Source organism: Caloenas nicobarica, chromosome 1 (assembly GCF_036013445.1).
Source record: "Caloenas nicobarica isolate bCalNic1 chromosome 1, bCalNic1.hap1, whole genome shotgun sequence".
Classification (NCBI taxonomy): Eukaryota; Metazoa; Chordata; class Aves; order Columbiformes; family Columbidae; genus Caloenas; species Caloenas nicobarica.
The window spans coordinates 76,921,700-76,946,162 of NC_088245.1; the positions used below are offsets into that span (position 1 = coordinate 76,921,700).

The window sequence follows — 24,463 nt, forward strand, 5'->3', positions numbered from 1 at the left end:
ATCTGCTGTTAATCTTACCCAGTGGTGGAAAGCTTCACTTTCAAACATTTTTCTACTGAAAGCATGGCTTCTGGTGGCTACTCTCCTGCACAGGTTTTTTTGGCTCTTGACAGAATTTGGACCATAAGCTAGTTCTTTTCCCTTTGTACACAGTAGCTTTTCTCCTCTTGTTTTAGGAACTTCCATGAAGATGGATCTTAACGCTATTTTTAGTTGTTGAAACCAAGGCTAGGAGAATATACCTAGTGTACCTAAATTCACAGAGCTACTCCTTGGCACAGAACAAGATCTGATTTGCAGTCTCCCTTTTTTACTGCTACAAAATGGTAACAGAAATATGGTAGAAACAGGAGTTATTTTATGTATAACCAAAAATCTGTCTTGTGTAGGGTAGGAAAGCATCAAGTTTCTTAGAACTGAGTGCCACAAGATGAATGCCTGCTCTAAGGAATTTCCTTTCAAGCCATTCTTTCAGTATTTTCATGTGTTCTTATGCTATATATTTAGATAGAGTGCCGTTTTTTCACCAGTACTCCTAAGCAGGGCTGGATTTGTCTTGCTAGAAGTTTACAAAGTCTTTTTCCTGCCCCCCACCCTAGTGTATGTTCATTTTCTTTTTGGCATTAATAGCAGCACTACCTCAGAAATTTCAAAATGTAAGTAAACACTTTTTCAGGAAAAAAAAAAAAGTCTGCTAAATACTGCTTGTTTTCAACTCTCCTGCAGGGTGCTAGAAGTTAATGGAATTTCTTTTAACTAACGAAGTAAGTAAAGTCTAATTGTACTTAGAATTTTAAATGTTTTCACAGCTTTTCTCACCCCTCCTGGACCCTTGGTTTTGTGCTGTTTGATGGTATTTTTTTTTTTCTTGCAGAGTAAGATAGCACCTGATTTACCCTTAAATCTGCTTTCCTCTAGAACTTTGACACCCTTTGGTGACTCAGGTGTGCAGATTTTTTCCCCTTCATGTTTGAAGGGAACAGATATTCCAGTTACGAGCTAATTTTCTTATAACTACAATAATTCAAATACACAGTGATTCTTTTTTCTGTCTTGTCTAATGGGAACTGTTATGTTGTCTGTGACATGCCAGTGCGTGACATCAGAACAAACATTTATTCATCAGCAGCCCGTATGCCAGTTTGGGGATCATGAACTACCTTTTACAAGCCTTACAAAAAATGGGACTTTTAGTTTAGGATATATTGACCACCAAGTATGAAGTGTTACCTTTAAAACAAAATCACAAATATTTAGTGTTATATCAGTTACAATTCCTTTCTCTCAAAATATTTACATTAGGGTGCAATCTAAAGAGAAAAGAATTTACATTTTTCCAAGCATTACTATAATTTTCTGTAGTGAACTTTATTAATTTCAAAAATTTTAATCAGAGTTGCTGCTGTCACTTTCTGCAAGGTTTGATTGCTTGCTGCACTATCTGACTAGTGTTGCAATCATCTGTAAACATGGGGGACATTTAGAGTTAATAAAAGGAAAATGTCGAAGCTTTGATCAGGGGAAAAGCAGGAGGGGGTGGGTTTTGGTTTTGAATTTCTTCCTCATGATTTTACAGTTTATTAGCACCAGGTTAAACAAGCTAATGGGTTCAAATTATAACAAAATAATTGCAGTGGTTTATGGAGCCACTATGAAATAACCCCTCCTCCCCTTTTTAACCTTTCATCTTAGTCTCATTCTTATCTGTGGACTGCCCCTTTGCCCTCCTCTTCCACTTCGCCTGAAAAATAAGCAGAAAATACAGTTTACGTTATGCCTGTACACACTTCTAGGTGTTTTTTAATACATCCCCAGAGGAAAGTGGATAAATAAATATACATTTTTCAATAGTTGTAGAGTATTTGTTTAATGTTGGCTAACTCCCCAATAACTAGCAGAAGATTATACACACAAATCTCATTTTCTTGCTAGCTTAAGCCTCTCTTGGGAATCTTGGTGGCTGCCTGCAAACATTTTCTTTGAATCACCCGTATCAGCAAAGATGCATTATGTTGCTAAAAGTATATAATGTAAAAAGTGAACTAAAAATGGAAGAAGATTTAGAAAGTAGGGGGAGATGGAAAAGGGAAGTACTATAAAGGGCACCTATAAAGACAGAGAGGTCTAAGCCTTTTACAATAGAGGCAGTCTGAAATAACCATGGTTTCTTCTTTGAATCGTGAGAATAGCTATTTTCTTGTTTAAAAGCTTAAAGAGCTATTAAGTTGGGCAAATCACTGGTAAAACAGCTGGAAATGTAAATAGCAATTTAAACAGTCCATTGCCCCTCAATCCAAATGTGGAATGTGCAGATCTACTTCAAAAAAGTTCCTCTGGTTTTATTATATTGTCAATGGTAAGAGGATTGAGTAGGCACCCTTTCTCCATGGGCTGAATGGAGAACATGTGCTTTATTTAGAAAATCCGTAATTTTATTTCTTTTCTCATTTTTCTCCTTTTTTCTTTATTTTTAGTTTTTAACAATTTTGTTTCTTTTTTCCTTTTCCCCCCTTTTCGTTTTTTGGGTTTTTTTGGTTTGGTTTTGTTTTGTTTTTTTTCCTCCAAGTGAGCAGACGGGTCTCTAATTTTCACACCATTCTCCCTTAGAGACCTCCTTCAATTGCACCATTCTTTCATTATGTGGAACTAATGAAGTGCTCTGCAACCTTTAGGTCTCCAAAGAATCCATTGCTCTAGGAATATAGTCCTTAAATAAAACATGTTTCATTGGCTGACTTCAAAACACTGTTCTTATTGGGGGGGGAGGAAAGGGGGATAAATAATTGGCCTGGAATCTCTGTGTGAAGAAAGAAGAAATTACATCAGACAATGCTTCTAAATTATAGTTACAGTCAAAGGATACATTCGGCAGTGACAGTTTTGGTTCTTATTCCTAGTAAGTTGCCAAAATGGGATTATAATTTTTTGAAGTCCCAAATTGTGAATCTTTTTATGACTGTTGCCTTTTCAATGCCTGTGTTCTATTGAGTAACTACTGGGTTTTGTGATGTAAAAAATAATGCAATGCCAGATCAATAATTCAGCATCTGAGTTTGATGGCTGGCTGCCTTGGATGCCTTAAGAATAACACCTCACGTTTTATACATCACTTTTCATCTTCAAAGTACTCACCAAGCCCTAACTTAGTCATATGTCTTGTTTATTTAGCCCGTGAAAGCACAGATCTGTATTATCCATGATATACTAGATGCTTTATTCTCCCATGAATATTTGCGAGGGTGAATGCAACTTATTTTCTTTTGCTGTTATGGACCTTGTAGAACACAGCTATTTCAAATTTGTCAAAGTCTCTTTCTAAGCAATGTCTGGCCTCTGGCATTTTTAATTGATTTGCCTTTCTTCTCTTAAGCCTTTAATTGGTCTGAGCCCTGTTTTCCTTCCCTTCTGCTAAAAACAGTATCCTTACAACCAAAATGTGCTCTCTCATAGTATCTTTGTCTGCAAAACCTGCTTTTAAATTAAAAAAAAAAACTAACCAAACAAAAACCAACCAAAAAAACCCCCACAACAAAACAACCAAACAAAACAACAATGTGGGGAGGGAGATGGTGGATGTCAGGGGGAAATAAAGCTGGAGTTCAACATAAGATTGCTTGTATATGTCAAGCTTGTATCTGAACCCAGCAAAGAAATGTAAACACTTCATTTTTTGTTAGTATTCATTTCCTTTAGCATTGCTTATCTTTTACTTTATTTTATTTGGTGCTTGATCTAATTTGTAGCATATTGGATTTTGGCTTTGGTAAACTGAAATAATGCTATCAGCATGATTATTATTGTAGTACTGGCATGAGAGATTTGCTGGCTTAATTTCAGGGAAAACTAGAACAAACTGTAATGTCTGTCTGTAAAACAATTTGTATTTATAGAAACTGTTGTAATCATCTATTTTTGAGTGAAAGGATTTCTTGGACCATAACTATTCTACAAAACCCAGGACTTATCCCAAATTTATAGTCTAAAAATAACACATTGAAGCTCTGTTGAACAGATTAGAAAACAAAACAGTGCTTAATGAAGAGGGAGCTTTAGGTTTTGGGTGGCTAAGCATAAGTTATAGTCTTAAATTAGTTCCCACTATATCTTGGTAGGACAGCACACTGTGCTTTGCACTACCAAAGACTGTGGAGCAGGAGTCAAGAATATGGACCAAGTTTTGCCAAGGTCATTAGTAGCAATGGTTGCCTAATTATGGACCGTCTTGAGTCGCCTGATTTCAAACATGCACAGAGCTTGCAGTCACTGTATTAAGCCACCCTGTGTTGTATAATGGAGACATCTGAAATCCCTTTGAAAGTCTCCACTCTGATTATATTTCTGGGTTTTCAAACTTCCAATGTGAACCTGAGAAAGTCATTTAACCTCTCTGTATGTTCTTTCCCTTGTCTTTGCTAGGGGAGAATAATACCCCTCTTTTCTGTGTTATGAGATGTAACTCATGAATATTTATTGGTGTCTTTGTGGAGAGTATTACAGTACTGGCCTCATCATAAATAATTTTTGAAATTGCAAATTGGAAACCTGCTGGAGTTTCTGTAGCTCAGTATAGGAGGCATTCTTGAACTGTATCCTGTCAGTTCCTTGTGTGGAATAACACTTATGTAACTTTGGTACCTAGAGAGAAAGGTCTATTATGCTTTCTTCCCAAAACAGTGTCTGCAGTCCCAGGCTGACAAGGTGTGACCGGCCCCTGATGGGAGCACAAAGTGATGGACAGATGACTGGCCGGCACAGCTGGCAGTGCTTGCTGTTGTTGCTCAGCTGCTCATGGTACTCTTCCACTACAGACGTAGTTGTGGACTCTACTACACCTCTGTTGTCTTCAGTTTGACCTAGGAGATGCAGTGCAAGCTTACCACAGGGCTGACGCTACTGCTTTGCACTTTGCAGAGTTGTTCCTCTTGCCATTTAGATCTGGCAGGGTTTGCACACCCTTTGCGTGAACTCGAATGCATAACTGAGGGCTGAATAAAGCCAGTAAAAAGCTCTACATTATTCTGAGTTGTTGGGTTGGACGTGCAGAGGTAGAAGGCAGATGAGAACTGAGACCCTTTTTGCACAATTAATGACATGCTAGGTGAAGAAAAAACCTACAGGAAAGCTGTAGAGTGGAGAATATCACCATGTTCAGTGTCAGTTCAATAAACACTTGAGTGTAGATTAAGTTGTCTTTTCCTAGGTATGAAGAGAGAAACACGAGATGCTGTGAGTAAAGCAGGTTTTGAATATCAACATGATCTTACATGTGCTATCTGCAGTCTTGGTCTTGATCCATGTAGATATCTACATAGACCTAATTTGGGCTTTTTGGTGTCCAAGGATTCTTTACATTCACTTGGAAATTAATGGGACATGCATTGATTTTGCTTTTCTATAATTCTATTGCACATATGTGATTGAAATTAATTCCAAATTATTTTAGATGTGTAAGCAAAGCATAATCAGTTGAAGTATGATGAGAGTTTATCTGAGAGCTCTCAAGCAGACAGTAGCTTCTGCTTCCTGTATTTTCACTTAGTGCTAAGCGTGCTTTTTTCCTGATTTCATGAGCTTTCTGAGCACACCTTTGTGAACCAGTCTTACCATCCTGTTCTCCTCTGTAAGTTACTTTCACGGTAATTTAGTATACCTGTGTTAATCCAATCCATCTCTAATGATATAATGATACTAACAAATGGCAACATTATTCATAGGTCTACGCAGTCCGTTTCATACAATTTGAAAAGAGAAGCAGTAAGCATATGAGACCAAATCCTGCTGTCTTTATTCATACAGCTGTACCCATTCAGTCGAACAGGATAATATGCAGGATTAAGGTGAGTGGAATTTTACCCTTTCTATATCAAGGCCTTCTGAGGATGCTGCATTTAATTGTATTTTATAATCTTCTCGTTTATTTGCCATTTCACACCACCTGAAACTGCAGCTGCCTGTCAGGAATTGAGTTAGTCTGAGCTTCAGCTATCTCATAGGTAGCTTAGCATACTAAAGCATTGGCTCCTCCAGAGAGCCTTTAGGGAGAACAACTCATTTAGCAGAAAATGATAATTGGGTTTTCCAAATGGTTCTGGAGTTGTCACTGTATATTTGGATAGGATGATGCATTTTAAAAGCCTCTGCAAATGTGTAACTAAGCAGGCTGTGCTTTTAAGGAAGAAGTAGACTCCTAGGCTACCCCAATTCCTGGTTCCTGTAAAGATGATTACTGGGAAAACATGTAAGTGTGAGATAAGCATTCTACCATAGAGGAACAGGAAGGTTTCAATATGAGGGGTGTGGGAGAGATGTTTACTTTCTGTGCTGGAGAGAGATCACTGCGGAGTCCTTCACAGCAGTATTGGGAAGAGGGGCTGGTGTCTGTATGAGCATGGCCCATGAGCCATGGTCTCCCTGACAGCAACTGGAATTGCACCTGCAGTCAGAATAGGACTCTGAAATATCGTAATATATATACTATATATACATAATACAATCCTGGGACTTAGGGAAAATGCAGTAGAAGAAATGAAGATTTGCTGACGACCTGTTTTGAAGGACTCTCTGCAAACTCAGGTTAGAAGAACTGCAAATATCAACACCCGTGGGTGTATAGACTTTTTTTTTAAGAAGGAGGGGGCATTGCTCGATGATGTGGAAAAGTCCAGCACTAAGATTTGAGCTTGAGTATTTTCTGCAATATGTTCTCAACTGGAAGTTTCTCTTAAACCAGAATGATCGTGCTAGTTTTGTTCTATCAGATTTTTCTTGTGTGTTGAGAAACACAGCATGTGTCTACTCTAAGCATGCTCTTTGCCTACTGCTGTGTAGTTCTACAGAAGCTGAATTGTATTTGTATTGTGCTTGTTAAAACCCTAAGCACACAACTATATTCTGTGGTCTAACTTTTATCTTCCATTTACTTTGGCTAGTCTTTTGAACTAAAGCATGTTCATCTTCTCTGGGTAATGCTCGCAATAGTGCTCATCATCGACATTTTAAGTGTTCAAATGGCTGAAAATGAGAGGAACACAGGTTAACCTTCCATAAAAGAATCTGCTCAGTCTTCTTAAAAGTTAAACAATATTCTGGTAAAGAAGCTTCATCCAAATATTCTTATAAAAATCCTATTGTGCAATAAGACTATTTTTTCCCCTTCTCTCTTAAAAGACACTGAGGAAAATAATCTTCTCCCTGCTTTGAACATTTCTCTGTTCAGAAGCACTGTTCTTATTACTGGGAAGTGGTTGAAGCTTCTCATCTGTTACAATCCTTAGCTAATCTGAGCACAGCTAGAGATGGCAACAAAGTTGCTTAGTACAGGATTATAGAAGCCAGGACCTTGCTTGTTCTCATTTTGAACCTTTGAATGTCTTGTGGTGCTGCTCTTGTTAGTCATTCCCCATCAGGTGAACACCACAGTCCTCGTGCTACAAGACACTGTAACTTTCTGCTGCCATCTACCTGACACTCACTTGCCTTTCGAGATGACAGGTGGAGTATTTTGTATTTTATATCCATTTATCACAGCTGAAGAGGCCTAGGCTACAGTCAAAGCAGGGGAGATGCAGGCTCCCTGATCAAAGCTGACCTCTGTTCAGCTGTGTTGGATGAACAGAATAACTGAATTAAAATGTATTTAATTACAGTACAAAGACTTACATGTGTTTATATTTCGGTATAGGCACCTTCTTTGGAATTAAACTCTACTTGGTCAACAGTGGTTTTGTCTCGGATAAAAGCTGTTATTGGTAACAGACCAGACTTACTGAATAAAGTCAGGCCTTGATCTAAAGCACCTCTTTAGCAACATACTTCTTGCTTAAGATGAAGGTTATGTGGCAATGGGCTCTTACACTGTGAATCATATGCAGTAAAGATGGCAGCTAGACAAGGGAATAAGTACGTATCTACACTTGCACTAAAATAATTATATTGGTTTTAGGAAATCTGTATGCAAATCGCCACCAGCACATAGCTCCCTACTACATAGATAGCTAGGACTTGTGTTGGTAAAGGAATTGATGCCATGACCTGGTCCTTGGTCCTCCAGATGTTTTTGATGGAAGAGTTTTTCTCCCTGCAGTAAAGTGAACAGATGTTGCGGTACAAAATTATCTAATTTTTCAACAGCATTGGACCCTCTTCATATTATGGCAAATTAAAGGGAAAGTCTTGAGAGTAGCTTTGGTACTGCAAGCCTCCCTGAAGAATGCAGAATTTTCAGTTGGTACACAAATCTCACTCTATGCTTCAGTGGCTGGGTGGGTGGGGAAGGAGGAAAACTGCAGGAGCAGGCTCTATTACAGATATTTTTCTTTCCTGTCTGCATGAAGGTGTCCTGAGAAACAACCTTAAATTGTTTGTGGAATTGTGGAGTCAGGAAACATCTTGATTAAAGAACTTCCGTTGAAATTTTCCTGGAGTCTTGTTGCTGCTTAACAGCAGCTGTTTAAGCCAAAACATTTTGGGTTCAGGAGAGGTCCAAAAGAACTGATGCAGAGGTCTTAAAGGATCCTACTGTGACTTGGCAAGATGTCCTGCCAACTCATCCACCTTTGCCGCTGTTCTGTCAGGCTACAATTGAAATACGCCGCCTCTGGAAGTCTTGGGGCTTCTGGAAGTGTAGGTTTTGAATTTTGGTTTGGCTTGGGTTTTTTGGGGGGCCAAGGAGAAGGGTATGCAGGGCTCTGAATTGGAGCAAAATAAAATTTCACAATGTTAAGTCCTCTGTGAAGTGGAATCAGCTTTTTCCTCTGAAATGCTGTCATAGTATGTTCTACGGAGCAAAGAGGACTGCCCGTGTGGATTAGACCCATATTACTCCCCACATCTGGTTTTGAGCTAAGCTGAAGGATAAAGGGACTGTGAGTAGAGGTCATGGCCCCTTCTCTTTATCTTGCAATATACAATTCTGAGCCTGCTGAGACAGCCTTTGCAGAAGTCTATGTGCGAGAGTAATCCTGCTGATGAATATGTACATGCTTCAGTGTTCCTTGCGTGTTCAGGGCCTTGATTATACCAGGAAATCACACAGATAACTGACTGCAGATCATGAATAACAGTAAGAAAGGGAACAACAGAAAGTACCTCTGCTTGAATGCCCTAGTCAGAGCTTTGAAGAAGAAATTGGAGCCAGCTGTAGCCATTTTTGAAGAATAAGTTCACTTTAAAAAGACCAATCATAAAATGTCTCCTAAAACAACCCAAAAGCTTTCTCATCTGTTGGGTTGTTATAATTCTTGTTGCTGTCCTGTGTAGTCAGAGGAGTTAATGACTATTCAAGATTTAAGATTAGAAATGACTGACATAAGCCTACAATACCCAAGACAGTACTTTCCTCTGAGTCGTTGGATCTTTCTAGACTGTGCAAACCCAGGTGTTCAAGAGGATAGCGTATTAAAACAGCAGCAGTACCACGTATTTCTTTGCAATCACAATAATCGGCGAAATTCATTTTTAGAGTAACTGAGCTGCCAATGATAAGAATACAATGGTAAGTAAGCTGTACCAGATCAGGAGCCAGAGCTTGTACTAGCACAGAGTCACTGTTTTGAAGGCTTCTGTGAAGGAGTCATTGAGTTAAGATTCTGATCCTACCCTGGTCTAAAGTTAGCAGATGGACAAAGAGTAATGGGATCCTGCTCACTTCATCCCCTTTGTAGTCAGGACAGGATTCAATGCTGACATTTTAGCACCTCCTACATCTTTCTGTGAAGTCCAAGTAAATATGCTGTGGCTTAGCTTCTGTCAGCTGGTATGGTTTTTGTTTAAATGGGAGGGTGTTCTTGCTATCCATTCTCTTTCTCTATAACATCTACTGGCACAGAAATCTGAATGCTCAGCTACTGTTTCCCCAGTCTTTTTTTTTTTTTTCCCCTACCCTCCCTTGAGATTTCCCTTCTGGCTCTCTTATGCCCTCCCTTCCTAAAATCAAACCATTTCAGAATGCTGCTGCCCGTCTCCTTGTGAACACGGACACGTCAGCACCTCTAAAAATATTATGGCAACAGAGTTGACAAACACTACTTTAAGAAAAGTATCCTTTTCAGCTGCATGTTTCCACAGGTCCTTGTCCTCCTGCAGTGTAATCTTGTAACAGGTAGTACATACAACCTTGCTCTGTGCAATCCCTTTTATAACCTTTATAGATGTCCCTTATTCATTTTAAGGGAGACTGCTGTATCCAGTCTCCTGCATAATCCAGGTCATGAAGTTTTACCCTGCTCTTTATGTATGAAGTCCTTATTCCCCTATTTGAGAAGTAACCTTCATCATGCCTCTACCAGGACGCAGTGAGTACCAGTAATGGAGGATCTACTCTAATCTTAGTGATGACGGTGTTATGTTCCAGCTCTTCATTAATATTATCATCTTCCCCTCTCAGTGCGTACAATCCAAGCAGGAAGAAACAAAAAAATTCTACTACTCTTTCTAGTAATGTTTCTCCCCTCTTCTAGCTGCTAAAGCAGTTTTCTGGATGGAAAAGTGTTCTTAAGACAGTTAAGGGGAGCACAGCTTGATGAATTTGTAGATACGCAATGTTCAATAAGGCGTATCACGATCCACCACGTTAAAAGATTTACACATTTAAGAAAATGTTTTTGTATGAGTTGTAATCTCTTTTGGCACCTTGGCAAATGAAAGGGGAGGGTCAGTTGGATGAAACAGGTGATGTGTTTTCGAGGAAAGTGACATCACAGTAGAAACAGGAGAGTTGCTGTCCTCAAGCATGAATTGATGTATCTCTTCAAAGTTTGGCACTGACTTACACAGTTTTTTTGGCCAGAATACCCAGATTTACCACTGTCTCCACAAGGTTTCAGCCATCGTCTCACCAATGAGAGAATGAGATAAAATTGGTTGTAATCTCACCAAAGTTATGGAATGAACATCCCCTTTTAACTGCTACAGCAGCTGCTATGTAATTTCCCATCCCCTCTAAGGAAAAAGAAAAAAAGCTTGTCCTCTCAGACACCAAATTTTCTTATTTATAACTTTTGTTATGGATTGTGGTGGCCTTTTTTTTTTCTCCCAAGTACAAGGACAAATCATTGAAATACTTCAGCTGCATGTTGCTATGCTACTTCTGAGAAATTTAGATACTGTATTTTCCTGGAAAGAAGTAATATAGCACTGAGCATGTTGTGCTATGCATGTCCATGGCCTCAAGTTTCAAAATCTTTCCCTAAGTACTGTAGAAATGCAAAATAGTTTATATTGGATTTTTACATTGTTTCTTTCTTCCTGGTAGAAGACAGAAGAAGATTTAAATAAAGTCTGGAGATACATGGTTAAGGGTTCAAAGTATATATGCTCCCTGCACAAATTCTGGCACATGGCCTCCCTGTCCCCATTCTGAGGGAGCCAGGTTTCATGGAGTCATAGAATAGTTTGGGTTGGAAGGGACCATTAAAGGTTGTCTAGTCCAACCCTCCTGCAATGAGCAGGGACACTTTCAACTAGATCAGATTGCTCAGAGCCGTGTCCAGCCTGGCCTTGAATGTCTCCAGGGATGGGGACTCCACTTCAGGGAAAGAACTCAAGTTAAATAAAAGGATTCTCCTATCAGGGTTTATATGTCTCTTTGACCTCATGAAAGCCCTAACTGGGGAGACAGGCAAAATAAGTTTAGTTTGTTCTTTTGTAAGGTGCTGTATTAATATAGTGGTAGACAGGCCCCACTACATTTGGCTTGCCCTGTAAATGGGCAAGATGGACAGAAGGAAGAAAGAGAAACAAGCAGAGAGGTACAGGAATTTACTCAAGTTTGCACAGCCTGTCCAGTGACTGCTGTGATTCCTAGGCCTGTCCATAGCTTGTGTTGCCTTCTCTCGCAGCGTGTGCCTCAATTTACAGGTGTTCACAAATAGCAAACCAGGAAACCAAATAATTCTGCAGATGCTGTTCTGTCTTCTCAAAGTATTCGTGGAATGGTGCATGTCTGTGGTAGAAGGTGTTCCAGAGGCGAGGTGACTGTTCTGCAGCCATGTTTCTATTTATATATGCTTGGCATTCCCAGGATGCAGGTGTTCATGGACATTCTACTCTGTAAAGAGATGGGTCCTAATAAAATGTATCAATTATTTTTATTTTATTGGAATATTTCCCAAAAGCTTTAAAGACGTTGTTACGGAAGAACATTAGAAGCCCATGCAAGCTGTTGGTGCAGGCTGCCCAAAGGTTTTCAGGCAGAGCTCAAGTACATTGGTAGAGGCTTAAACAGAGGCAGTGATTCCAGGTGAGGCCCCCTCTACCTTCAATTCAGGTGGCTTTTGCTTACGCCAGTTATATAGAGCAGATTTATGGTCATGAATCTTGCTCTTAGTTTCCACACTGGAAGAAGCTGCATGGTCATTACTTCTAATATTAATTTTTTCATGGAATTGGCATGGGATGATGTTAGATGATGATAAAGCAAGCATAGAAGCATAATTACAAGTGGCAAAGGTGAAAGTCCACAAGGATCCCCTTCTGGAAATATTCAGACTGGCACTGTAAATCATATTCTTTATTGTATGTGATGATCCTCACTTAAGATTCAGGCCCTCTTTTGAAAAACACTATACCGTTGTATTTTCTCATATGTTCTGTCATTTAGGAACTTGGGGGGGGTTGTGTGCTTGTTTTTAAAGAAGAAAAAAAAAAAAAGTGTGCTTGCTGGAACAGAGACACCTGATATGAAGGATCCTTAGCTTTCAGTTGCATGCCACCCTTGGAGTATACAAGGGCATATATATTATAGACAGTGTGATATTTGGATCGAAGTGACTCCCTTTCCTGAGTGCCATACAGGTAGTGTTAGTTCTGTACAGATTATAAATGCATAGAATCAGGGAAGATAAAAAGGCACAACTGTAGTGATTTCTGTAATAGTAACTTCACAGATGCAGTTAACATGATATTTATAATAAATGTTAGAGCAAGTCACCAAGGCAATTGGAGTATTTTGTTGAGTTAGTGAACTTTTTTATTACACTCGAACTTTTAAAAAGTCGAGATACTTAATTTTTAGCCATTTCTAGTGAATTCCTTCATGGAAAATAAACATTTTGGACAATTCATCCCATGATAAATTGCAGCATGATTTCATGAAATGCAATGACAAGGCCAATTATGAAAGATTTTTTTAAAAAATAGTAAGAAGGCTTAGCCTTATTTTCCACCTAGGGCAAAACTCATACTTACAGTCTCTGAAAATAAGAGCCTTTCCAGAAAGATCGACGAGTGGTGTTAACAGGGTAAAGATCATCCTACCAGCGGATATAGTTATTGAGATGCTGGTCGCTCTGCTACAGCATGGCATAAACCTCGCTAGGTGGAGCTCTAAGGTACCAGGTAATCCCTCTGGGGACCTACATGGGAGTAATGCTCATGGTCTCCAGGGGAAGACTCGGGCATGGAATTCACAACCGTATCTCCGCGTATTCACACAAAAATAAGGGGCTGGCATTAAAATAATAATACCCCTGCCCCATCTCTAAAGGATTAAGGACGGGAATGCTCAAAGCAGAGGTGTAAACATGCAGAAAGCAAACAGCTTTTGCGCTGTGCACAAGTTTAGTTTTATGAGGGAAAAAGATAGCGGCGTGTACTTTTATTTATCAAGCAGCCAGGCTGAGCAACTTTTCTCAACGTTTCCTTCCCATCTCCTCAGGCTTAAAGATACTTAGTGGTGCTAGTCTCTGGCCCAGTGTATTGTACTGAAACATGCATACATTTGGGAGGAACTTGACAAAAAGAAGCATCTAAGGCTATGGAGGGGTGTATCTGTCCAGATGACAAGTGGATGTCACATACAATGGACAGCCTCGCTGGGGAATTAGGAGGAGTTAGAACCTAAAGTAGCAAAGCATTTCAGTAGGGAGGGGTCTGTGAAAGAAACAAAGGTGTAAAGCAAATAGGGGTGCAAAGTCCTAATGAGAGATGTCTGCAAGCTGTTTCAGTCCTTTAAAAACAGTCTGGAAGACTCCAGGGTCAAGAAATTTGCCTCTAAGGGGGCAAATTTCTCATGTTTGGGTTTAAAACCGAAGGATTTTCTCCTTCAGGGTGGTGGTGACAATGACACTCAGAAACACATCGTTGCAGCAAGGGGCAGTTACAGCTTCCCTGATGATTTTGGGGGGAGCGTCTCACCCGGGCCAAGGCCGCACGGGTCACCTGAGGAGTCGCAGCGGGGCTTGGAGGAGAAGGACTGTGGAAAGGCTGGCCGGCCGGAGAGGAGCAAGCGCCTCTGCAAGCAAAGCCCTCAAAACGCTGGAGAAACCCACCGGCTGGTAATGACCTGAGGCGAGTGGGAACGGCAGCGCTAGGAGTTAGGCGAGGCTCAAGAGGAAGGCGGGGGGGTGGGGGGAAGTTTTCTTTTAGTCTGAGCCCAGGAAGGGGGAAGAATCCCTCTCAGCTGTTGTCAAGGAGATGGGCGGCCGGGTTGGCCGGACTGTCTGCCTTCAGAGCCCGCGGCTCCCTGCGAGGGGCAGGGGACTGCGCCCCAAAAAGAGCCACCCCCAGCTGCGGGGGGGAAAAGGGAGGCACTAACGGTCCGCCCGCGCGCCCCGGCCCCTGAGGGGAGCAAAGCTGAGGGCTCGCGCAGCTGGGTACGCCCGAGGTCGAAGCCCGGTAACGGCCGCAACGGCTCTCCGCGGGCTTCCTACCTGTTGGGAGACGGGAGCGGCAGCTTGCGGTGGCGCGGGCATCGCGCCGGTAAGCACCGCGCTACGCCTGGCTAACAGACGTCTCTCGGGGGCGGGGAGGAGTTCCACCGCTTCGCCGACCACCCCCCACCACCCCGCCGGCGGCGGCGGCGGGGCTCAGGGGCAGTCCCGGTGGCAGGAGGGGCGGCCCGGCCCGCCCCGGCCCGCCCCGGCGGCCGGCACCGCCCCCGCCGCGGGAGCCCCGGCGAATCAGCGGGGCGCTGTCAGGGCGTCAGCGCCGGCGGCTCCGCGCGCCCGGCCCCGAGCGCGTCCCTTATCGCAGACAGGCACCGGGGGCCGGGGATCGCATCATTATCATGGGCACTGTTTGCTTTTCGCGGCGCTGCTGTTTGCTTTTCGCTCTCGCCTGGGCCGGCAGGTTGGCGGGAGGCAGCGGGGGCGCAGGTAAGAGGGGGCTCCGCCGCCGTGCCGCCTTCCCCAGGCGCGGGCGGCGCGGAGCCGTGGCCCCGGGGGGACCGTGTTTGTCCGCTTTCTTCTCCCTGGTGTAAGGTGTTGAGGGGGAGGTCACTTCTTGCTGCGAGTAGTGCCGGGCGTGTTGGAAAGTTGTGGTGGGGAGGTGTTTTCTCGCGTGTTTGACACTGCCGGAGCCAAGGGACGCCTGGAGGGAGAGACTGGGAAGAAAAAGTTACTTTCCTTAAAGTGCCTACGTGATAAATCTGTGCTGAACCCTAGAGACTCCACAGGGGAAGCGTTGTCTATTATATCTTCACAGGTTTTCCCTGTCTGCGCATTAGCCCTAAGACCTGCGGTTTCTTAACAGCCGCGCTCGTATCTGTTTCATAGCAGTAATGATACTAAGTCTTTGCTCCGGTGTTTAAAAAAAAAAAAAAGGCACCGAGGGCCCCCCCCCCCGCCCAGTCTGCATAGGAACGTTGTAAGCCCCAAGTAATTCCTTTAAGATGTGTGTGCAGTCTCTGAAGTTGTGCTAGAATAAATCGTTTTAAGGTGAAGTAGTGGGGGGGGGGGGGGGGGCCGAAAAATCCCTTTTCGTCAGATGGCAAGAGTTTAAACGCAACAAAATGAACGAAGTCAGCGTAGAAGTTCTTAAAGTCCAAGAAATGCAATGTGAGATGTGGAGCAGAGCAGGGGCTCATATTTGGTTTTGCCCTTTCATTTGACTCATTGGCATTCACGCCTGACTCCCAGGCATCCTCTGGTTGCTGTGAAATGTCCCCCTTGGCTCAATGCAGTTTGAATTTTTGACGGCATTATAAAGAGTCCAGCTGTCACTTTTGCTGATCTTGATGGGAGATGGGTGCCGGTTTAATGAGTCAAAAGTATGAACCAAAGCATAAAAAAAAAAGACACACAAAAAAAACCCCTTCTTTTCTTTTCGTGCTTGACTGGATCTGTGTCTGATCTGGGCAACACCCTCGGACCCCCTCAGCTAATTCACGTAAATCATAGCTAGATCTGAACCGGCTCAGCGGTTAAAATAAACGAATGGACAAGAGAGAAGTATACAAATTACAGCAGCTCTGCGTTTCTCCAGAAAATACAATGCTTTGCGTTTGGGAAGGGGAAAGTGTTCCATTTTTTCTTAAAAAACAAAACCAAACCATAATAACAACAATACCGAGTGCAGGCAATTCTCTTGCTAGGAGCCCTGAGGTGCCCCGCGGGGCCGTTCCTGGTCTGCATATTTTAGAGAAGTTCTGTGTGCCGTGCCACAATATCTGATTATTCTCCCCTCTCTAAATAGCCCCCTCCCGTCCCCGGTGACTTTGAAGGATCCGTGTTTTATCACTGGAGATGGCTTGATTGAGCACTTCTGAAACAATTCGCGTGAGGATTTCAAGCTAACAATAAAAGTGTTTTCACTTTAGTGCACCTTTTTTGAGGATGTTAATCTAATTGGCATGAAACCAGCTGCGCATGTCTCTCGCTGGATGCCCTCCTCCCTCCATCCGCAGCACCCCTCTTTCCTCGACACTTCCCTAAAAACGAAGCGAGGAGGCTGTACTCTGTGCAGCTCGACTAGTTGTTACCCGGCTGCTCACCCGCCCCCCCCGGGGCAGGGCGCTCCCCTGCCTGCCTTTCTCCTCCCGGGAGCCCCAGATGTGGCGCTCTCCTTCGCTGAGGGAATCCCCGTGAGGTGCGTTACTGACACGGCGGCCGCGGCTGACAGCGGCGGCCCGGCCCGGCCGGTCTCCCCGAGGCAGCGCCGGTCTCTGACGGCAGCGACATCGCCTCCTCCCGCGGCGGCCTCGCCGCCCCGGCCCCTCGTGTAGGGCGCTGCGTGTGACGGGGTGGCCGGGGACCGTCTGTGGGGAGAGCGGGGGCAGGGCAGGTTAGGCAGGGCTTTAAATGTTCCCCTGTTAACAGCACATCCCATCCTTGAATAGGTCGGAGCTTTTTTTTTTTTTTTCCCCTTCTATGTTCACTTCATTAACATTCCCACGACTACCAAATCTCGACTCTCTCTCATCCTCCTCCCTCCCCCATCTTCTTTAAATCCCGGGGAGAAAACGAATGCCCGTCACTGAAATGTTTGTAAAGGCTTCCTACCCTGAAAACAAGAAAAGAGGTCTGTGTCCCCCCTTTCAGAGTCCGTTTCACTAGTGAGGCACCCACCCGAGCAGGGGCTGGGAAGGCTGCTGGGACCCTTCCCTTCTAAATGGGTTTTAGTCGATGTAGATGATGCAGGTTGCTTTTCTTCGTGGTAACTTATGGAGTTTCATGTGGTCTTTTTTTTTTTTTCTCTTTTCCTCTTAATAAAAAGGATTAATGTGGTTTCGCTGTTCAAATATTTCTTTTTCTCATTCCCCCACCAGCATAGTTTATTTGAACTAGTCTAAATTAAGAAGATCTCTTTGCTAGAATATGTAAATGGGCTTTTTTTCCCCCTCTTATAGGTCATTTAAACACACTCTTGTTTTATGAAGATGTGAGTCCAGATCTATACAGCTGATGCTAATTTCTCCTATGTCTAATGATTTCCTAATGCAGAAGCATGGGACCGAGTCCCCCCGAGCTTGGTGAAGCAGTGCTTATAAATGACTTCAGAAGAATAACACGTTGGTTTGTTGATATTTGACCTTAGATGTTCCCGTTTCCAGGATGACACTCAGAAGGCAAGCCAGCAAACAGCTTCTTCAGGGGGAGTATCTCTCCTTGATGGTTTTCTGTGTCTCAGGTCTCCCTTCTTATCTGTCCCCTTGGGGTTCATTCTGTGCTTGCAGATGTTGACGAGTGTGCAGAAGCTACGGATGACTGTCACATCGATGCAATTTGCCAAAACACACCAAAATCCTACAAATGCATCTGCAAGCCAGGCTACAAAGGCGAAGGGAAACAATGTGAAGGTAAGGACAGCTCGGCTCCTCTCCTTTCTCCCCTCCCTTCTCTTATTTGTTTGCTCTTTAAAAGCTTTTGTAAACAGCTGAATTCCTGAAACGATTAATGCAGATTTACAGCTGCTTACCCTCAAATCTCGGTGTTTATTGGCAAGCATCCCCCTGCTGCTTTTGCTAATTGTCCGGCATCACAAACATCGTGTCCGCCGGCCCACTTTTAACAATAAAAATAAATAAAAATTTTTAAAAGGTGGAGGGTGGGCCCGCTGCCGCCGGGGCTCGAAGCGCCGCACTGAGCACGTGGGGCCCGCCCGGGGCGCGGCCGCGGGGCCGGGCCGGGCTGGGGCTCCGGTTCACTCGCGGCGGGGAGGGTGCGCTGGCCGCGGTGAGGAACCGGGGTGGCCGTCTCTCCCGGCTGCAGGCGTTCGGTGAGGCCAGCCAGCGGGGCTGCGGGGAGCCGGGGCCGCCGCCCTGCGGCCTCCTCAGTCTGGCCCGGCGCGGTGTTGCGGGCTGTCTCCGTCGCTCTCCTCGGGTCCCTCTGAGGCGCAGGGAAGCTTGCACCTTCCACCTGGCTAAGATGTAATTCATCGTCACTCTTCTCACCCAGTGAGAGCCTCATTCCTCCCGGTCTGGTTACAGTAAGTGCTGTTCTGTGTCAACTCGAACAGGACACTGGAGCTTGCTTCTTTGACCATATGAAGATGTCACGATCATGTATTTTTAGTCTGTGAAACACTATTTGAAAAGGAACTATTTCAGATTATTGTACTTAGATGTTAAAAAGTTGCTTTGCTTCTGAATGTCCTTGTGTCAATCCTTGCACTTGAAAAAGACCTAGCATGTTTTATTAGGTAGTGTACACTCATATTTCAGGTTTTATGAACTCCATCTTGTCTATCGAACCTCAGCAGAGAGATTGTTCTCTGGTGAAAAGACCTAATATTGTAATCGCAGCAGAATACCTTAAAAATAGAAGATACAAGGGAGTGGGTGTGTGTGTGTTTGTTTCTACTTGTAGATGCCTAGCAGCTATAAAAATTCTAAGTCTCTGTCTTTCCATAGCAGACTGAAACTTCTTCAAAATGTATATGGCCAGCCCATTAAAAAGATTAAAGACCTAGAAATGACTTTGCTGAAGTCTACAAAAATTTGAAACCACGTATTATTCTCCATGGACTTCCAAAGTGTTTGTTCAAGTGCCCTCATAATGCATTTTTGTGGTTGTCATATTTTTCTGTCTTGGGCTTAAATTGACAGAGACAAATTCCTACTGTCCACCTCTTGGTGCTCTAACATCTCTGAGCTGCTGTTTGGAAGCCAGATTCTCTTTCTTGCGAACAATAATCATTCAGCACCACCTTTTCCTCTTATTCATCCCCTCCAGGGAAAGAGTTTTGCGCAGAGAAAATGTACTCAAGGCCACAGCTGTGAAGGTTACAGCATTCTCAGAAATGGGTACTTGTTGTATTGGTTTTCCATCTCAAAAGCTTCCTTAAGCTTTAACTACTACTATTTTAGCTGTTGAGCTCTATTTAATGGTAGACCTGGCTGATACTCATGATTATTTAATACATATATTTCTCTTTGCCTGACTTATCTTTGCTCAGTAAAAAAGAAAGCTCAGTAAGTAGTAAAAAACAAGTTTTCTCTGTGGAACGATGTACAGAATTATAGAATTTCTGTGGCTGATGTCAAACTTGTATCTGATGGAATGTAGTGCCTGATAAGCTTGACAAGTAAGGTAAGCTGAGGCAACACATTTTGCGTGCATATTAATTGTTCAGCGTTAGGTAAATGAATGTGAGATGTCTAACCCAGGTATTACTAGGTGTGATATATAACTTTTTAAAAATGTCACAATAAGATTTCTGAAGATTTTGCATCAGGTCTATATCTTAAGTTTGTAATTGATATCAAACTTAGAGAAGCAGAAAGCTTGAAATATTTTTGGATGCTTGCTTTCTGGAGCTCATTTTAGATTACTTATGTAGTACATTTTCATTTGATGTCAAAGTACTTTGAAACTTTGTTACTGACATTATGTACCTTCAGTGACAGGCAGATGTCATTATGTCCTTTTTATAAGCGAGCAAACTCAAACCTATAGAGGTGAAGGAAGGGTCATACACATCAGTGCAGACCTAAGGTATGTCTCAGGTTTGCTGTTCACACAGAGTGGCTTGATTTTGCATCTTGAGGTCAAGTATTCAAAACCTACAGAAATAAGCAGACTGGCAGTATTGATTGGTATTTAATATTGTCATAAGACAACACCAGTAATCATTCATTAAAAATATCTTTTAAGATAAAAGGGACTGTGCCTGTAATGACAAAGATGAAATACACTGAGTGGTTTTTGTTGTGCCAAAACCAAAGGAGGGTCATGAAGCAATTCTGGATATTTATAGCTGAGCGTTTCTAAATAAGCTTTTTGATCACTGAAACTAGTTACCAATGAGAAAAGGATGTCTTGTGCACAAATAATGTGCCTATTTAACCAAGTTGGTAGTAATCTATTGTTATTGCTTCACGTCTAAAGAATATTCCTTACATCATTACTAACTCCCTTATAGTACAGGCTCTTATATACAGCCAGATTTTACTAAACAGCAGAATTGCAACTTATATAGTGCAGTGAGCTTAAAGAAATTATATGAACAAATTTATTCTATTTAATTTTAGTGAGCTGCCAGTTTAGGTTATACTGAGGCATTACAATTAATTTAGAAAGGTGTGCATGTTAATTTACTTTAAACATCAGTCTTAAGTTTTACTTTTGTTCACTTAAAATCCATTTTGAAAGAAAGGGATAGGGTATGGGAACTAACATGATTTGGATTATTCTGAAGTTTTATAAAAGCAACGGAGAACATATTTGTACAGATATGTCCAGTATGTGAATATGTATTTTGTGTACTCTTGCATATTTATTTATAGTGTTTTATTCAAAGAAAATGAATATTTTAAAGAATGGGATCTTTAGACTAATGCAGGAGATGTGGAGCCCAGCCACTTGTGCAGGATTTTGTGCATATTTTGGTGCTCTGACCTAAATGGTGGGGAGAAATACGTACAACAGAAACATTCCTTAAGGAACTCGTGAAGAGCTCTAGCAGCAATTATACTAAAATGAAACATTTTCTTGACAGTCTGTTAAATGCCTTTAGCAGGGAATTTGTTTCTGAACTTTCCTTTTCTCCCCAAATGTCTTTTGGCCTGGATTGCTCCAGAGTTTGTGAGGATTTGGGATCACTTCACAGTTTGCAGATCTTTTTTCTCTCTTTTTTTCTTCTGGTTAGCCTTCTTACCTGAACCAGCTGACCTGTTTTTTTCCACAGAGCACAGTTGTTTCTCCAGACAGAAGAACTGCTTGTTCTTCAGGTGTCTTGTCTCTTGCTTCCCTCTGTAGATTTCAGTTTAACTTTTTTTCAACCACCTATGTGCTATGCTTTGTCAAGCCATATGGTCAGCATTGCCATGATGATATTTCCCCATATCACATAATATACCGATATCCTTTGACCACAAATTCTCTAGCTGGTATTTTCATAGGACAGAATAATGTGTCCAACCCTGGTAATCTTTAAAAAATTATTTGCTTTCAATTGTCCATTTCTATTCAACATACAAAATCTATTCATTGATAACTGATTCAGTTGCCCTGGCAGACCTACTATTACCTAGGAGACCTTCCCTGTTGTGATTTTAGTCAATATCTCAAATGCAGTGGCCTGCATTCAGCTGCAAGCGTGCTTTTTCATGCTCCCTAGGTCTTTGTCCTTGCCTTCCCTGCATTGACTTTTGGCCTCCCCAAAGGTTGGTATCTCAATAAAATTGTTAGCTGGAAAATCGTGTCAAAGCGATAGAGATTCCAGAGGGTTCAAAAGGATTCCAAGTCCTGAGGTTCCCCTAGGCCTCAACAGCATCGTCTTCATCCCAGATACTAATGCTGCATGTTTGCTGTTGTACTCTGTTGTTGAACTCTGTCGTATGAAGGGTTTAGTGCTTAAACCTAAGGTTTGGGGGTTTTTGCCCATGTTTCTTCTCAGGCTATTCCAAACCCTCATGCCATTAATGGTTAAAATACTCTGTATAATTTCTGGTTTCTGTTTATATGTGCCAATTTTATATCCAGTTAGTGTGTTAGCTTTATTCTCTATTTTAACCATTTTTTTCCCTCAGCCTCCTGCTTATCTCCAGCACGACTGTGATTTCAGTGAGTTGCTCTAGCTGTAGTTTCTTTTTCTTTTGGATTATACCTTATGTGTAGGATTCTTTCTCTACAATATATAGAGCATGTGACTGGGTGGATGTGATTTTTCTTTAAGAGATGTTTGCTGGGACCTGTTGCTTATAGGTTGCAAAACTTTACTTTGAGGTTTCCCATATTGAATAAGATTTCCCTCTTGGTGTATGTTTTCTACTGCCTTTCATAGGATTTGCATAACTATTCTTCAGTTCTTTTAATAATTGGTCTCATACAGTTGTTACATTTCTTGAACTCTGTACAGAAGAGAAATGCTCAAAACTTTTAGAGGTACTTTTTTAAAAAATTCTTGCTGTGTAGCTTCATAATGCTGTTGATGGACTTTGCACTGAGAGCAACATATATGTGCTGTGGCAAAGTATCTTGTCGGTCTGCCTTGAGAGGGTGATTTTCAGGTTGGAAATTGGTGCTATCAGCAGCAGTTCTGCTTGACTATTAGTTGAGTAAGCCTGTGCAGTTCTAGTGCTATAAGTTTGTCATATGTTGAGGTACTTGCGGTCTTTTTCCTAACATAAGTAATCATTCTAGGTAAAACGGCAGGTGGTCATGCTGATCTGCAGAGGGGGCTGTTATTCTTGATTACCCCAGTGATAGCATCTCACTGGGTTTAGGCATGATACAATCTCAAAATAAGATAAACCATTCCTGCCTCAATCACAGGTTATATTTTGCATATGTCCATTTGGAAACACAGACTGATTGTCTTTTCTGAACACCAGTGCTCATCTAAGTGCTGCCTATCTGAAGGAAGCTTCTGGAAAATGTACAGCCAAACAATCTAGGAAGGCATCTCATAATCTGGGGCTGGTAGGCCGCTCGTCACAGCTTCTACCATAGTTCCTAACATTTGTCTGTGTACAGTGGTTGGAAATAATACGGTATCTGGAAAAATACTTGCATGGAGATACCCAGATTTTGTTATTCCCATATGTTCTGTGATGCCTGGCTTTGTTTCTGATATGATACGTTGCTGCAGACAGAAAAGCACAGAGTATCATACAGATAATCTCTGAACTGTTAACTAAAAGCCCTTTTCTGAACTCAGAATTCTATTGTTGTGGAAACAACAGGGTAGTGAATTTCTTACTTTGGCAAATGTTTGAGACTCTTTTGATAGTACATGCAATTCTGTGTTCATACTGCAAGTGCAATGATATCCCTAAGCCAAAATTTGAACTACTCATGGTGTTTGCAACACTAGACTAAAGTATAAAATGAAAGCTCATTGCAATTACAATGAATCAGAAATGGTATAGATAACCCACTCATTATCATATTCAGTAATTTTGTGGTGTTCTTCTTATACCTGTTTGTTAGATCTGTTTTTAAAGGATTTTAAACAAATATTAGCAATAAAAAAATATTATGACTGGGCTACTCTGAAACAGCAACCTGGAACCAGCACAGGACATTTCAGCATTCTCATTTCCCAGCTCCTGGCCCAGTATCTCACACTGAAGCCTCCTTTTGTCTGCAGGGATAATTAAGTATGAGGCTTTTGGGTGTCTTCGAGATGAAACAATGATCCCAGTTCTTTTAAGAGCTCTGTGGTGTGCAGTCAATCCACTCTCAGCTATTTTTTCTTAAGTGGACCATCTTTATCAGTGATGTTTTGTGAGAGTAAAAGAGCACCATTGGGTGTCCTTTGGTTTTGGAAACTTGGGCATCTTGATGCTTGCACAGCTGCAGTGGTCTCAGACTTGTACGGTCTGTCTCACTGCTGAATAACAGTGATGCCACTGAACAAGGCAGCATAAGTGACTTCTTCCTGATTGATGATTCTTCTAATTGCAGTAGAAGGTGGATTAATTCTCTCAAGGAGGGTCATCCTCTGGGATCTTGCAAATATTGACTCATTTCAGGCTGAATATTATCACTACATCCACAGTCGTCTTGTTGTTGCTTGCAAGAAGGTGCTGTGGGAAGTCAGTTTGGTCAAATCCTCTAATAATATCTACTACTAATATCCGCTATGTATCTGTCAGGGCAACAAAGGATTTTCTGAATAGCTCTGTGTTGGTGTGTTGAGGTTTTTTTCCACTTAAAACACCTCAAATATCTATACTCTTTGTCTGTTCTGAAAAGCTGCAGGAAGATGGAATGTGAACATTTTTTCCTAAATATTGTTTCATCCTTTTTTTCATATTTTTATTCAAATTGTGTTATTTTCTGTATAACCATTTTATGCCTTG

General features: G+C 42.0%; 1 protein-coding gene across 1 annotated transcript in view; it reads left to right on the forward strand.

Moving 5' to 3' along the window:
* Window positions 1-14,989: 14,989 nt before the first annotated feature.
* The window catches only part of SCUBE1 (signal peptide, CUB domain and EGF like domain containing 1), a 204,472-nt gene continuing 194,998 nt past the window's right edge, over window positions 14,990-24,463 (forward strand). Inside the window, exons 1-2 of the mRNA XM_065639776.1 lie at window positions 14,990-15,092; window positions 17,891-18,013. Of these exons, the coding sequence (XP_065495848.1) occupies window positions 15,005-15,092; window positions 17,891-18,013 (211 nt within the window). The 5' untranslated portion in view covers window positions 14,990-15,004. The remainder of the gene's footprint in view (window positions 15,093-17,890; window positions 18,014-24,463) is intronic.